The sequence below is a fragment of the Balaenoptera physalus genome, assembly GCF_965194825.1.
Source record: "Balaenoptera physalus genome assembly, chromosome: 19".
NCBI classification, from domain to species: domain Eukaryota; kingdom Metazoa; phylum Chordata; class Mammalia; order Artiodactyla; family Balaenopteridae; genus Balaenoptera; species Balaenoptera physalus.
This window is the reverse complement of record NC_138900.1, coordinates 50,553,043-50,566,769: the sequence shown is the minus strand read 5'-3', so window position 1 is coordinate 50,566,769 and position 13,727 is coordinate 50,553,043. Positions and strand designations below refer to the sequence as shown.

General features: G+C 47.8%; 2 protein-coding genes across 4 annotated transcripts in view; both read right to left on the bottom strand.

Moving 5' to 3' along the window:
• HAS3 (hyaluronan synthase 3) overlaps positions 1 to 12,998 on the bottom strand; it is a 25,571-nt gene extending 12,573 nt beyond the window's left edge. The window contains exons 1-2 of one of the 3 annotated variants that reach the window (XM_082436079.1): positions 12,876 to 12,982; positions 12,496 to 12,566 (exon numbers count right to left, since the gene is read on the bottom strand). The gene's annotated coding sequence lies outside the window, so the exon portion shown is untranslated. The other 2 variants (XM_082436080.1, XM_082436077.1) reach the window with 2 other exon arrangements.
• The window catches only part of TANGO6 (transport and golgi organization 6 homolog), a 180,804-nt gene continuing 180,057 nt past the window's right edge, over positions 12,981 to 13,727 (bottom strand). Inside the window, exon 18 of the mRNA XM_082436039.1 lies at positions 12,981 to 13,727. Within this exon, the coding sequence (XP_082292165.1) occupies positions 13,551 to 13,727 (177 nt within the window). The 3' untranslated portion in view covers positions 12,981 to 13,550.

Below are 13,727 nucleotides of genomic sequence, written 5' to 3'. Positions count from 1 at the left end.
ACCAACTCTCCTCTCCTTTTTACACCTTTATTTCCGACATCCATGACCTCCTATATTCCCAACTGATCTCATCACCAGAGGTTTCCAAGCTCCCAAAAGCTGGTGCTAGACTTGGGTGAGGTGAGGTCGCATGGGGTTGGGGGGAGGTGGGGAGTTCTTAGCAGAGGAAGTTAGTTTAGAACCAGCTGAACACGCTGGGTTTCTAAATCTCAGAAAATTTTGGAGGTATTATAATTGAAGACTAGTAAAAAACAAATTTACATATCTTCCAGATACACCTGGGACAATTTCCATCACTTTTTCCAAGCTGCAACAAATTTATAGGAACCTGAGTTGCAATCTGTAAGCCGCTCCTCTCAGAAGTCTTAGGGGCTCACCCTGACTCACTCTGGGCCACAGAGCTCACCCCTCAGTCCCCCAGGCAAGCAGAGCCCTGGCACACCTACTCCACCCACCCGCATCTTGTGTTACATAAACCAAATCATTTCTGGCTTTTGCTTGAGAAAATCATCACTAATATGCTACATGGTTTAAACATTCTTTGTGTGCTTTTTAAAACTAGTATTCGCAATGGGAATGTGTTTTGAACCTCAGATGGCCCCTAATAAGAGCAAACAATGCACAGGTGGAGAGAGAAGCCCTTGGTTAAGAGGAGGACTCTGGAGTCAGTTCTGCCACTAGCCGTGTGGCACTAACCTCAGTGTCTTCATCCCAGAAATGGGATTGAGTATCTACTTGACAGTGTTGTCACAAGGATTGAAGCGACTGACTGAGAGTAAGTGCTCAATAAAGGTTAACTGCAGCCAACTTCAACCAGAGAATGGCATCTGCTTGCCGATGCTATGGATTCTACATGCCTGTCCCTCTAGGACGTGACACTTGGTGACAGGAAGTTCAGAGATCAGTGTTCGTGAAAAATGCCTTGTCTCAATTGCATTACGGACTCCTTGAGCTCTAGGCCACCGCCTCTACATCCAGGGGCATCACAGAGCCTGGAGTTGCCAGAGACTAGAGGAGCTATCTGATTCTACCTCCCACCCAAATTTGCCATCTGCAAAATTTTAGAACAGGGAAAACAAGCAGGGGCTGGGCGGCAACAAAAATGAGTGCATCGGCCTGGTGGGGAGCCAAGGTCCCATTTAAAGGAGATGTCCCTTTGAGAGGGAGGGCCCAACGTGGCCAGGTGCTCTGTTGTTGAGAAGCCAGAAATCCAGATTTTTATGTGAAATCTCCTCATATTGAAGTGTTAGCTACTAATTCAAACGTTAAAAAACACTCCACAGGCCAGGCCAAATGTGTCTGTGAGTCAGATCCAACCAACTGGCTGCTTGCAAGTGACCTGTTTAGACGCTCAAGGAATGGAGCAGCCAGTTCGGAAAGGTCCCGTCTGCCCTCAGCAACACAGCAACATGACTTCTTGGGTGCAAGTTTCCTGGGGCTGCTGCAGGATCATCTCATGCCTAGTTAATTTCTAAGGCCCCAAATTTGTCCCACAGGCTTAGTGCCTGTCTCACTCAGCTGGTTCCAGGGAGGTTTATAGGGGGTGCGCTGGTACAGCACAACCTCACTAGTCAGTTAAAACCTCCGAAATGAACAGCACGTCCAGATACAGTATTATGAGAACAGTAAACAGTCTGCCCATATCAATTGCCTTGGCCCCCTAAATGGCTTCCCCCGGGGAGCAAATTCTCTTTTTCTGGTCTGCAGGGCCAGCAACCTGGTGTTATCAGGCAGCTTGGAGAGCCTTTACCTTTGTGGCCCGGCAGGATTTGCCTGTAATTAACATCCACTTTGCCCTGTCCTATTTGCATTCATCTCTTCAGGGGGAGATGGGTAGGGGAATCCTTAAGGGGCTGATACAATAAAGCTCACGTTTATCTCTGCTTACCACTGGGGATTTAGAAATAGGACTAATTCCATACCCAATTACTTAAAAATGTGAATTCAGAGGTTGCTGAATTGGCTTTTACACAGGTTCCAGAGGGTAAACCTCCTATTCAGCTCTGTAGCAGAAGATTCACGCGGCATTTCAACATTCAGTTACCAAACACTGAAGACCTGCTCTGAGCAGAGAAGGATGCTTTGGCACTGCGAAGTCTCAGGCTGGTCCCTGCCATCTAGATGGTTATCCGTTTTGAAGACAAATATACTTGAAAAATTAAGTCACCGTACAAGAAAGTTTATAATTAAATGTTGACGAGAGAATCCAACTGCAAGAGTTTGAAGATTTCGGGAAAGAGATCTCTGTGAGCTGGTATGGGCTGGGCAGAGTTTCATGGAGGACTTGAGCTGACTGTGTAGAGAGACAACAGCATTCTAGACAGGAAACAAAGCTTACGAACAAGAGTAGGTAGAGGAATGGGTGAGGTGTGTTTGAAGGCCAGCAAAGAGAGGTCTGGATGAAACAAGAAATTTACACTGAAGAAGTTGCAATGGTGCCTGCTCTGTAGAAAGTGCCTGATAAAGTCTAGCTGCAGAGAAGAAGGAAGCTAGGGATGGATTCTGGAAGGCCTTGGATGACTGAATAAGGAGTTTGGATTTTATCCAGTAGGTAACAGAGAATACTGAAGATGTCAGAGCAAGGTAATAAGAGGTTAAAAGTATTGTTTGGGGATGGCTGAGCCAGTGGTGTTTTGGGGTAAGGACTAGGAATGGGGTAGGAGACCTGTTAGGAGGCAGATAAACCACAAAAAAGGGATGAGAAAGGGCAGCTGTGAGAATTGTTGGTGCTGCCCTCAGGAAGTGGAGGTGAGGGCAGGCAGTGCCAACTATCTTGGGCACAAGTGAGAGTACAGGTGGAGGAATAATCAAGGAAAAGAGACTTCTACAGTTCGGAGGGTGGAGGGTGCCATTCTCAAAGCTCTGGAGGGTTTGAGATGACTGAAGCTGACAGTACCACACACATATATTTCACCTTTCAACTAATTTTCAAATCCAAACCCATGAAATACTCAAATACCTTTGTGCCAATAGGAGCCTGCCATTCGATCCTTCTTGTCATCATTCGTGCTTGAAGCTGCGGGACAACCCTGCCAGCCAGTAACCAGGAGTCGCTTTGCTCCGCTGGTAGCCTAGTGAATGACTGGGCGGGGGAGGGGCGGAGGGATGTTCTAGCTCCACAGGCTGCCCCCTCCCCGTCTGACCTCACGCTTTAGTGCTCCACCCTGGCATCCAGCCCACAGCCTCTAGCGAAGCCAAGCAGAATGGGGGATGGCAGCCAAGCCACCAGGTCTCCCCCAACCCCTCCAGTCTTCATCCCATCCACTTCCTCTGGGCTGACCACAATCAAAACCTCTTGAAGGTAATAGAGGTGAATTTAAATTGGCCCCCAGAGAGTAGCTGGTTATGCCCCCCAGCTGACCACACAGGCCTCCTCCTCAAGGCAGCCTAATCTACCACACTCGTTCATACATAATTCCAAGTGGAAAGTGTGTGCCTTGACAACGGCAAGGCAGCTACTACCAAACAAAGTTACCCTTTCATAACTCTTCCCTCTTACCGACAAGTACTCTGTAATCAGTACCATTTCTAGGTGCTACGTTTGAAGAAGCAGGCTTAAGGACTTTTCTGTCCTGCAGTTACAATGGTCAGATTTTAACTCCAGTCTCTCTCCTTGGATAGAAGAGTCATTTTCATTTCAAATTAAAGGGCCTCTGCTCTGCTGGAGGCAGAGCTGCCAGCTCCTACTAAGGGGCTAGGTTCTTTTATGCTGGCTTGAAGGTCAGGATTAGAAGGGCACACAGAACGATAACCAAGTGTCAAGCCAGACCTGGAGATGTTTTCTTGAAATCTTCAACAGGAAAAGCTCTTCCTGGCCATCTTTCCTTCCTCTCCCTCCCCCAGGTGAATGCAGAAAGAAATCCAGAAGGCGATTTTAAACCATAACCTACCTTCTTGGCAGAATATTGTGCAGCTACTAAATATAATGTAATGTTCGGGAAGAGAATGTAGGAATAGGCAAAAATGCTTATAATGCAATGCTAAGTAAAAAAGGCAGGATACAAAAATTGTCATGTATGAATGAGTACATTTACGTTGTTGTTTTCTTTTGAATCCTATGAATTAAAGGGCAGGAGAGAAATTAACCCAGATATTAAGATCAGGTTTGTTTGGATGGTAGAACAATGAGTCTTTTCTCTTTGCCCTTTTCTCTGTATTCTCCAAACATTCTATAAATAAGTATAATAGTCTTGTAATAAAAAGATTATTTTAAAATGATATGAATTGTAAATTCACAGAACTTCCTTCTCAACTAGCGCTGGGTGGGATACAGCCCATGTCACACACGGGCTCATGTGAAAAAGTCTGGCAACCTCAGTCTACCGAGAAAGCAGGAGAGTTGGGAGGGCCGGGATATAGGATCAGTGGTAGCCAAAACTCCAGCACTTTGCTTTATTTAAATCCCTCCCACTGTTCCTTTGAGAAAATTTTTGCAGGGAAGAGGGCAGTATGTAGAGCTGTGCCTGCTCATCCAGCAACTCTGAGTGAATTATAAAAAGACTCCTTCTTCCTTCCTCCTGGCAACACAGCCCAGAGCCAGGGCACCGGCTTGCCTGGCACGGCCCAGCCGGTGTCAGCCCCACTCAGCCCCTTGTCCAGGGTCGCGGTGATCCTGGGGAACGGAGGCAGGTGCACTAAATGTGGGCTCTAGTAGTACCCTGAAAGGATGCTTTTCCTGAAAAAAAGTATTTCCAAGAATGATGATGTCAACAGCATTGCACTCCTGCCCGGGGAGAGGCTGTCTCCTCTGGGTGCTGTAAACCCACCCCCATGCCAGTACCAGTGGGTACGTCCACACCCACACGTGCGTGTAACATACTGTACACAGAACGGACACACGCATACTTGCTCGTTACACAAGCGCACACTCACTTTCCCAGACTTGAGCGGGATGCAATCCCAGCCTACAGCCCCAGTTGCAGGATCAGCAGGAGAAGAACAAAGCCACTTAAGGTAACCTTGTTCCAAATTCATTTGGCTTCGTTACAATGACATCAACCACAGTTCTTAAATGTGCTGGCGCTTCTGCTTCATGTCCTTTTTCTTGATTAAAGACACTGTTAGTCACTGTCACAGAGGAGGTCTGAAGCTGGATCCTCCAAAAAAGCAATTAGAGAAGAGCTGAGGGTAGAGGCAGTTCCCGTCGGCTCCTTCGTGGGGAGAGACCCCCCAAAATATGTCCCACTCTCAGATTCTTTTTGTTAGGATACCCCCCTAACACACTCACACTCTCTCTCTCTCCCTCCCACTCCCTCTCTCTCTCCCTCTCTCCTCTTTTCTCACCAGATAAGCTAATGTAGTGGTCCTCACGTCTGGCTGCTGCACATTAGACTTTTAAAACCTGGGGAGCTTTTTGAAAAACACTAATGCCTGGACCCTATCCCAGATCGATTTAGTCACAATCACTGGGGGTGAGCCCCAGGCTTGAATTTTTTATTTAATTCCCTAGGAGATTCTATTACACATGCAGCAGTGAGAACACATCCTGAGGATTCTCCTCAGCTGGGTTTGCAAGTGCATTTCTGGCACTGGGAGGACAGCAGACAGACAGCCAGTCCCAGAGGTGAGCTCCAGAGCGTACAAGTATCTGTCCATTTTCCTCCAGCACCATGCCTGCCACACTTGTTTGAATTAAGTGACCTTAAAAACTTAACAACGAACCAATGAGCTATTAAGCCAGAAGGAAAAAAAAGAAAAAGGAGATAAGACACTGATTTGAGATGGAAATTAGGAGGGAGAGCCAAGGAGAAACAGAGGCGGGCAGACAGGACCAGCTGGGCACGTCACTCCCCAGATCTCCGAATCTACCTGGAATTGGGTTGATATAATCTTTTTGTTGGCAAAGGTGCTGCCGGCTTTTTCCAGAAGAACTGGGGGAAAGCCATGGAGGAGAGAGTTGCCAAAAACAACTAGGATTAGTTTTTGTTCTACAAAGGACAGGACTTCTGCACACTGAGGGCTCTTCCTACCTAGAGGATGGGTTAGGGTAGTGGATCTGGGCCGCTCTCTTTTGGGGCATGGAGTCTCCACGACTCTCTCTCACATGGTCCTGGCCTCGGCCACAGAGAAACACCCACATGGCTGATGCTGGAGCCTTGTTCTTTGCACTCTCTGAACAGCACTGATACAGTTTCTTTGGAAAGTGGCAGGGGGACTCACCCCAGGCCCAGCTCTTCGAAGCATCAGCACCACTATTCTTTTAGTAAAGACAGCCTAATTTCAGGTTGGCCCTTCCCTAAGATTAACATGGTCACCATAGGTTTTGAAGTTTGGAAAGTGGTGTGCGGTCTAATAAAGGGGTGTGTGAATGTGCCCCACCCAGGCACTGTTCTGAGCAGGTTTTAGCTCTTAAGGCAGACAGTGAAGATTAGATTTTACATCATTTAATAAACCACTTAAATGCCCGGTAGCTCTTCCTAGTTCCCCAGCAGAGAGGGTGCTCCTGCAGCTCCGAAGCTGCCCCGCAAACTGCCCTCCTCTCGTAATACCAACAACTCTCACCCTCAGCCCCCTTGCATCTCTGAGATGGAGTTAGGTGCTGGCTAACTGGTTCCTATAAGAACTAGCAAAGCAGAAGCAAAGACTTCTAGCAAAGTCAGAAGTTTCTCTGCTCTAGTGCACTCACTCGCTTCTCCCTTTTTCTCTTCCCATCTGCAAGAACTTATCTCTCTGGACCTTTTTTTTCCCTTCTGCAAAATACAGCCATTAATTCCAGTCTCATTATTTTCTCTGAAGGAATGGTATGGAATAGAGCTATCAACGTATATATGCGAGAAATACATACACAAGCATTAAAACGATCCATTGTTATCACTCTGAGATACCAAAATCTGAGAACCGAAACCCTGCTTACAGGAGGTAAAAGGGTAAAACAAACAAAAAACAACAAACCTTCAAAGGAGACATTTCTGGGCTCTGACTGGAGTTCATGGGAAGCCTTACTACATTTTCTATGTTCCCACACACGACGCGGCAGCTTCAAGGGTCTACTACCTTAGCCACCCCCAGAAAGAAGAATAGGCCTTTCAATGAGCAATTTACAAAACCTGCCAAAGTACAGGAGCAGGTGGGCTGGGGGGCTTTAGCAAATATCATCTCTGGCTGCTGGGCAAACTACAAGGTCAAAAACAAGATTTATAACAAGTTCTGGTGTTTGAGGTTAGGTTTTGATGTACGTGGACACTATCTGGAGGGAATCGGGGCTGAGGTTTATCTTGACATACATGGTCCATCTGAACAAGCAGGGAACCACTGTCTTTATCCTCACTTATATTAACAGTTTTTTACCACTTGGAAATATAGTGTCTATTGGGTGGTAAAGCACAGTGGCTAAAAGCTCAGCCTTGGGAGCCAGACTGCCTGGGTCCAAATACTGGTTTGGTTACTTCTCACTAACTACGTAATCTGGAGCAAGTAATTAGCCTCTTGTGTGCCTCAGTTTTCCCATCTGTAAAACAGGGATAATAATAATACCTACCTCGGGACTTCCCTGGTGGTGCAGTGGTTAAGAATCCGCCTGCCAGTGCAGGGAACACAGGTTTGAGCCCTGGTCCGGGAAGATCCTACAATGCCTCGGAGCAAGTAAGCCCGTGCGCCACAACTACCGAGCCTGCGCTCTAGAGCCCGTGCTCTGCAACAAGAGAAGCCACCACAATGAGAAGCCCGCTCACTGCAACAAAGAGTAGCCCCCGCTCGACGCAACTAGAGAAAGCCCGCGTGCAGCAACGAAGACCCAACGCAGCCAAAAATAAATAAATTAATTAATTAATAAAAATAATAATACCTACCTCATGGGCCCAGTGTGAGGATTTAGTGGATTAATATATGTCAAGTGTACAGAAGAGCACAATAAGCTCTTTATAGTGTTAACTGATTATGATGTACAGTGATGTAGAGCTACAGCAATCATTCATCCTGGGTTTTACAGGATGAACCTGATACTTTAAGGGGCCGTCAGACCCGATGTCCTGAGTCTGGTGTGGAAACCGTGGTCATTATCCTGGGGACACCTCAAACCCCATGAGAAGGCATACCCTAACACTCAGGACGGAGTCTCAGAGCTGAGAGCCTAGTCAGAGCTCTTTTGAATACACCTGCTGGAGCTCAGGATTTCTCTCCAGGACGAGTACTCGTAGCTGGACTTCGGCTGCCGGTGAGCATACTTGCAAAGTGGTATTGTGCCCCTACCGGTGGTTTTGATACACAGAAAACTCCATCCCCTGAAGATTTCCTGGGCCTGAATTATTTAGAGAATGGTGTTAACACTTTGCTGTGGTGACTGAACCTGCACTGCATGGCTATTAAAGCAGTGTCAGCTGAGGATGGCGGAACGTAGATCGGCACAAGCGTGTTGCTGGAAGGAACACTGAAAATGTTCATATCTTCTGGATCCAGCCTTCCAACCTCTTAGGACTTATCCTATAGAAACACTTCAGTATGCAAAGAGTTATGCTTGAGAATCATTGAAGAATCACTGGAACTTAGAAATAATTCAACTGACCATCAAGAGGCAAATGCTTAAAGCAGCTGTGGCTCATCTATACAATGGAAGACACGCCACATCACAGGGGAGAGGGGGCTGTAAGTACTGAGTGTCTCCAAGGTATGTGACTAAAAAAAAATCTATGGGACACTCTTTATGGTGACAATCCCATTTTTGTTTTTGAAAGCAGTAATGTATATTCGTGTTCGTTTGGGAAAAGGATGAAAGGAAGGAAAGATCTGGAGGGATATACACCCAACTGCTGGTCGGTGGTAACCTTGGGGTAGGAGTGGAGGTGAGATTGTGCGAATTCTTCTTTGTTACATATACTTTAAATTTGTTATTAATTCATAAAACATATAATCTGCGCGCACGTGCGCACACACACACACACACACGCACGCAGCCAGGGCATTTGTACCTGAGGGCTCTGCCGCTCCTCAGCACTCTGAGGGCAGGGGGCCAGCACAGGGTCGGCATCCCTCAGCTCGTGTCAGCGGAGTTCCAATGACTGCTTCGTGGGACCCACATGCCGGGGCTCCTGTGTGTATATGAGCTCCGGAGTGCTTCCCAAACTGTGCTCTAGTTGAAAGGGCTTTGCTGCTATACTAATTTTGGGGGGAGAGGCTCCATAGGATTCAAGAGATGTTCAAAAGAGTCTGCCTCAAGCCCCCCAGGAGACTTGGGCCAAATTCCACCAAAAGGGAATAACAATAGTTTGCCTCTCTGTTCCACGATGTTGTTGTATCATACAAGTTCATGGGTAAAAAACGACCTTCCAAACTAAAGGAAACACAGAGTAACTGATCTTGCTATTCTATGCCCCCAGGGACTGCAGAGTGTCATGGGGGTGGGGGCAGGTAATACCTGAGCCTCCTGGGAGTACGGACCTACCTGAGTCAGCATGAAGAACACTGGGGAGGGACAACAGGGATGACCCTTCAAATAAGTGGGTGCAGCCCCTTCCAGGGCTGATGGTGCGGGTCTGCGCCGCCTCTACACCTGCTGGCAGGCACGGGGTACGCTGAGCACAGCCCTGAGCCCCGCCAACAGGGAAGAGTGCAGCAGCCGGTGTTCTAAGAAGACAACTCCCCAACCCCCAAGTGGCCAGTCAGCTCCGAGGAGAGTGGTGCGTGGAAGTGAGGTGCCGCGCACTGCAGGGAGGCTGCCGTGTGTGACTGCAGAAGCTCTGTGGCTGCACAACTTGCTGGAGGACACAGCAGAGCCCTTAGAGGTCACGCCTGCTGCTGTCCAGGGGGCAGTGGAAGAAGACCACCCCCCACGCCCCCGTCGTGGTCAGGGCAGAGTGGCTTGCCTCCCACAGCCCACCCTGGAACTCAGCTCCCGTTTTGACTCTCCCTTGCCACCGAAATTCCAGCTGAGCTTTTGGATTTCTGTGCAAAGAGACTCCAGAAGCCAATCTGGTTTTGTACAGGTCAGGTGAATCATCCCCCAACCAACTGATCAACTTTCACGTGTCTTGGCCATCCCTCCACTGCAGGCGGCAGGCAGGGCTCCCTTCACTCACAGCCTCACAGACAAAGGGATGGAGCAGAGCAGGGACGGAGGCCAGACCAACCCGTCTGCTGTCCTCTTTCTTCTGGGGCCAACGAGGGGAAACGGCTGCTGCCAAAGAAGGGGTTGGTGAAAGGGGATGGGGCTCACCGCTTCCAAACTGAGAAAAAACTGTGGTTGGATGTGAACTCCTTCTGGCTCAATATATTTCCCATTTTATAGCTTTTATCATCTTGGCCTCAAAGCACTTTCCAAAAACAAGCTGAAGGGGCTTCAGGTGGAAACAGGTCTGTGGCTGCCCCCTCACTCCGAGCGGTGCACAGGCCCCACATTGCTCGGCACGTCGCCCCCTGCGCCCCCTCTGCTCCACTTCCTGCCCGCTCACCGGGCTCAGCAGCACTGCCCCTCCTCTCTCACCTCCGGGCCCTGGCACTTGCCACTCCCTCTGCCTGGACCGCTCTTCCCTCAAGTACCTTCATGGCCGCTCCTTCACCTCCTTCTGATCCTTACTCAAACTTCAACTTCTCAGTGAGGGCTGCTCTGGACAACTTATCCAAACTCACAGCTCTCACCCCATACACTCCTCACCCCTCCTTCCCAACTTGATTTTTCCCTAGAGCATTTATCACCATTTGATAGCCTGCTTTATTCTTTATCTTACTTGTTGCCTGTCTCCTCCTGCTACAACGTAAGCTTCCCCTGAAGGTAAGCATTTTGTTCACTGCAGTGTTCTCCGCACCTGGTGCAGCGTCTGGCACATAGTAGGTGCTCAACAAATTGTTGTCGTTGTCTGTGATTCGCTTTCCTACCCTCCTGGTCCCTGGTCAGCCCTTAAACGTGGATGGGTCGGCAGAGCCATAGGAAAGTGAAGGAATGGAGAAGAGAGGTGAAGAAAGAAGAATATGAAAATATGGAAAAGTATGTGTTTGGAGAGATGATAAGGAGCAAAGTGCAAGTTAAGAGATTTTTGATTAAATAACAGAAAGCGTGCAGAAGGGTAAGTTTGTGCCAAGGAGGAAGGACAAAACAGCAGAGAGGGAAACTCTCCAGAATGTCCAGTAAGTCTAACCTGATCAACCAGTCGACACTTGGGCAGAGAGCCTGGGGTTTGGCTGCAGCCACAGCTTTGGGCCCCTGCCTGTCTCTTGCCACAGTGCCATCCTCTGGAGACCAAGGGAGATGTGCCGGTGGCCTAGAAGAGGAGGAAGAAGCAGGGAAGGGAAGGGGGGCAAGTAAAAGACCAATGAGTGATACAGGGGGCGTGGGACAGACTGCTATGCAGTGGAGGGGACTGGAGGTGCGAGGCCAGGAGAGCTTCTGCGGCAGAGACACAGGGAGGAGACCGGAGGAGCAGCAGGAGAAGGTGGCCTCACAGGGAGACGAGACGGGCGGAGGCGGGAGGCAAGCACAGGACGCCGCTGTTACACACAGCCAGACACACCTCACGGGCCTGTGCAGGAAAGTGGCACTATTGCTCCTGCCATCTGCCCCTGGAGTTCTGTGCCTTTTTCTTTTTTTTAAGTTTTGCGTTTTTATTATCGTAAAGCTCTCAATTCTCATGCTCTTTCTCAAGGATGGAGACATATATAGATATAGATATCTATATATCTATATACATAAACATGGGAGATTATTTTACAATTTGGTAATTTTTAATATTTTGGTCATATCTGGTGTTTAGAAGGGTTACATTAAGGTATCCTCCCCTTGAGTTTCGTAACAAGGACAGAAAAGGTCACTCTCTGAAACTGAATCCATCAAAATCAATAAAGAACAGATGCTTTTAGCCAGTTGCCAAATAATTCAAATTAAGAGGCAATTTATAAATGGAGATAAGGGGACCAGAATGCTTTGTGAGGCGCTCCCTAGACTAGGTGTTTAGAGAGTGTCTCAGTCTAATCAAGTTGATCAATTAGGATATGTCCTCAGAACTGAAATACATTTAATGCAAATAAAGTAAGTTAAACCAACCGTCTAACATACCTAATCTGATTATCTTAAGTGGGTTTTATGAGGTTTAGTTAGAGGAAGGCCAAGAAATAAAAACTTTTAGTGTATATCCAGCTGGTCCAAAGGAGATTCTTCTCTGATTTGAAAGCCCAATCCTGATTTTCTAGACATCCTTGATTTGGAGAATGGAATAATCCAGCTACCTTAGCTGAACGGAAATATTCCTTGAAAACACCTGACTGCCTTTGTTCACTGCTCTCTAGGCTAACCTGGGGGCCACAGCTGTCTGTGAGCTGGCCTCTTTAAACGGATGCTCATCACAAAGGTTCTAAGCTAAGGACGCGTCTGTAATCTGGCCAGAAGAAAACAGCCTGATGTTAACTGACAAGTGGGCCTGCTTGTAGACAGTCCTTCAGTCACCTGAGAGTTTTGGGAAATTGTGTTTTGGTTCTGCTAGGCCTGGTCACCAGAGAGTGGGGATAGAACCCTGTGATAAAATTCAGCCCTGCAGAGCTGAGGACTGGTTAAGGACTCTGGGTTAGCCTCACCAAGGTGTTGACGACTGGGAGGGGTTGTCTGAAGCAATCATCCAGTATGTCCTCTTTGTCTTCTCTTTTAGCTGCAATCAAAATTCAGTAGCCAAAATATATAAATAGATAAAAAGACGTCTAGAGTGCTACCTGTGAAATGACTTCAGTAAACCTGGCATCAGGTCACCAATACACAATGCACTTTCCAACAGGCATTTAGTACGAACACATTGTCTAAGCATTCCTCTTTCTCACGGAGCAGAAGACTGAAGGTGGGATATAAACTCTCTCATCTGAGATGTTTGTGGCTCTTTTCTCCTATAATCAGGGCAACTCTGTGCTAACAGTAGCAGAGGGAGTGAAAGAAAATGGCCTGGGAGGGCAAACACAGCACTTACCTTTCTTCTCTGGAAGATTCAACCAGCTTGATTCTCTTTTCTGGAGATCAAATCCTCAGCGCCATAGCTTTCCATCTCAAAAGCAGAAGACCAGATTCAGACCTGTTATTCTTTCCAGCCAAGATAGTTTTATTCCAGTTTTGCATGTTTTGATAACAATTTCCTTTCCCTCCCTACCTACAATTGCATCTCTGTACCCTGAAATGCCTCTTGAGCATCCAAGGATGACAAGCTCTGGCTGCTCCTCATTACAAGAGGGACAATCTCACCATGAAAGAATATCAAGACATGTGACACATGGGTGGGCCAACCTCTTCTACTCAAGTCACAAGAGAATGGTCAATTAATCAAATTCCACCGGTTGTGTTAAAAATATACTGCCATCAGGTAGACATCCTTCTCTAAATGCTACAGGACAGTGAAAAATGTGCAGATTAATGAGATCTGTAATCTTTTTGTCTTTTATCGGCACACACTTCAGGCTGGATGCAGGATGGCTAAATAGATGCTTTAGGAAGGTCAGCCTGAAGACACACATGACCAGAGACATAAAGCCACCTCCAGGGGCAGCCATATTGCCAGCACCAAAGGGGCAGTGGGGCCACCTGCTTGAAGGCTTGGGCACTGCTCTGGCTGCTTGGTCCCTCTGCCTCCTCCATGTCCTTTGAGGTTGGTCTATGGCAGGACCATGATCTTTTTCTCCAGCTTCTGTGGTGGGAACAGGAAGTTTCTCATTATCTCATCCAGCTCTTCCAGGGCCAGCTGGGCATGGAGCTTGGCCACGTCATCGGGCTCCAAACGTACCACGTGCTTCAGCAGGTGGTAGAGATCCTTGAGGACGTCCCTCAGCAC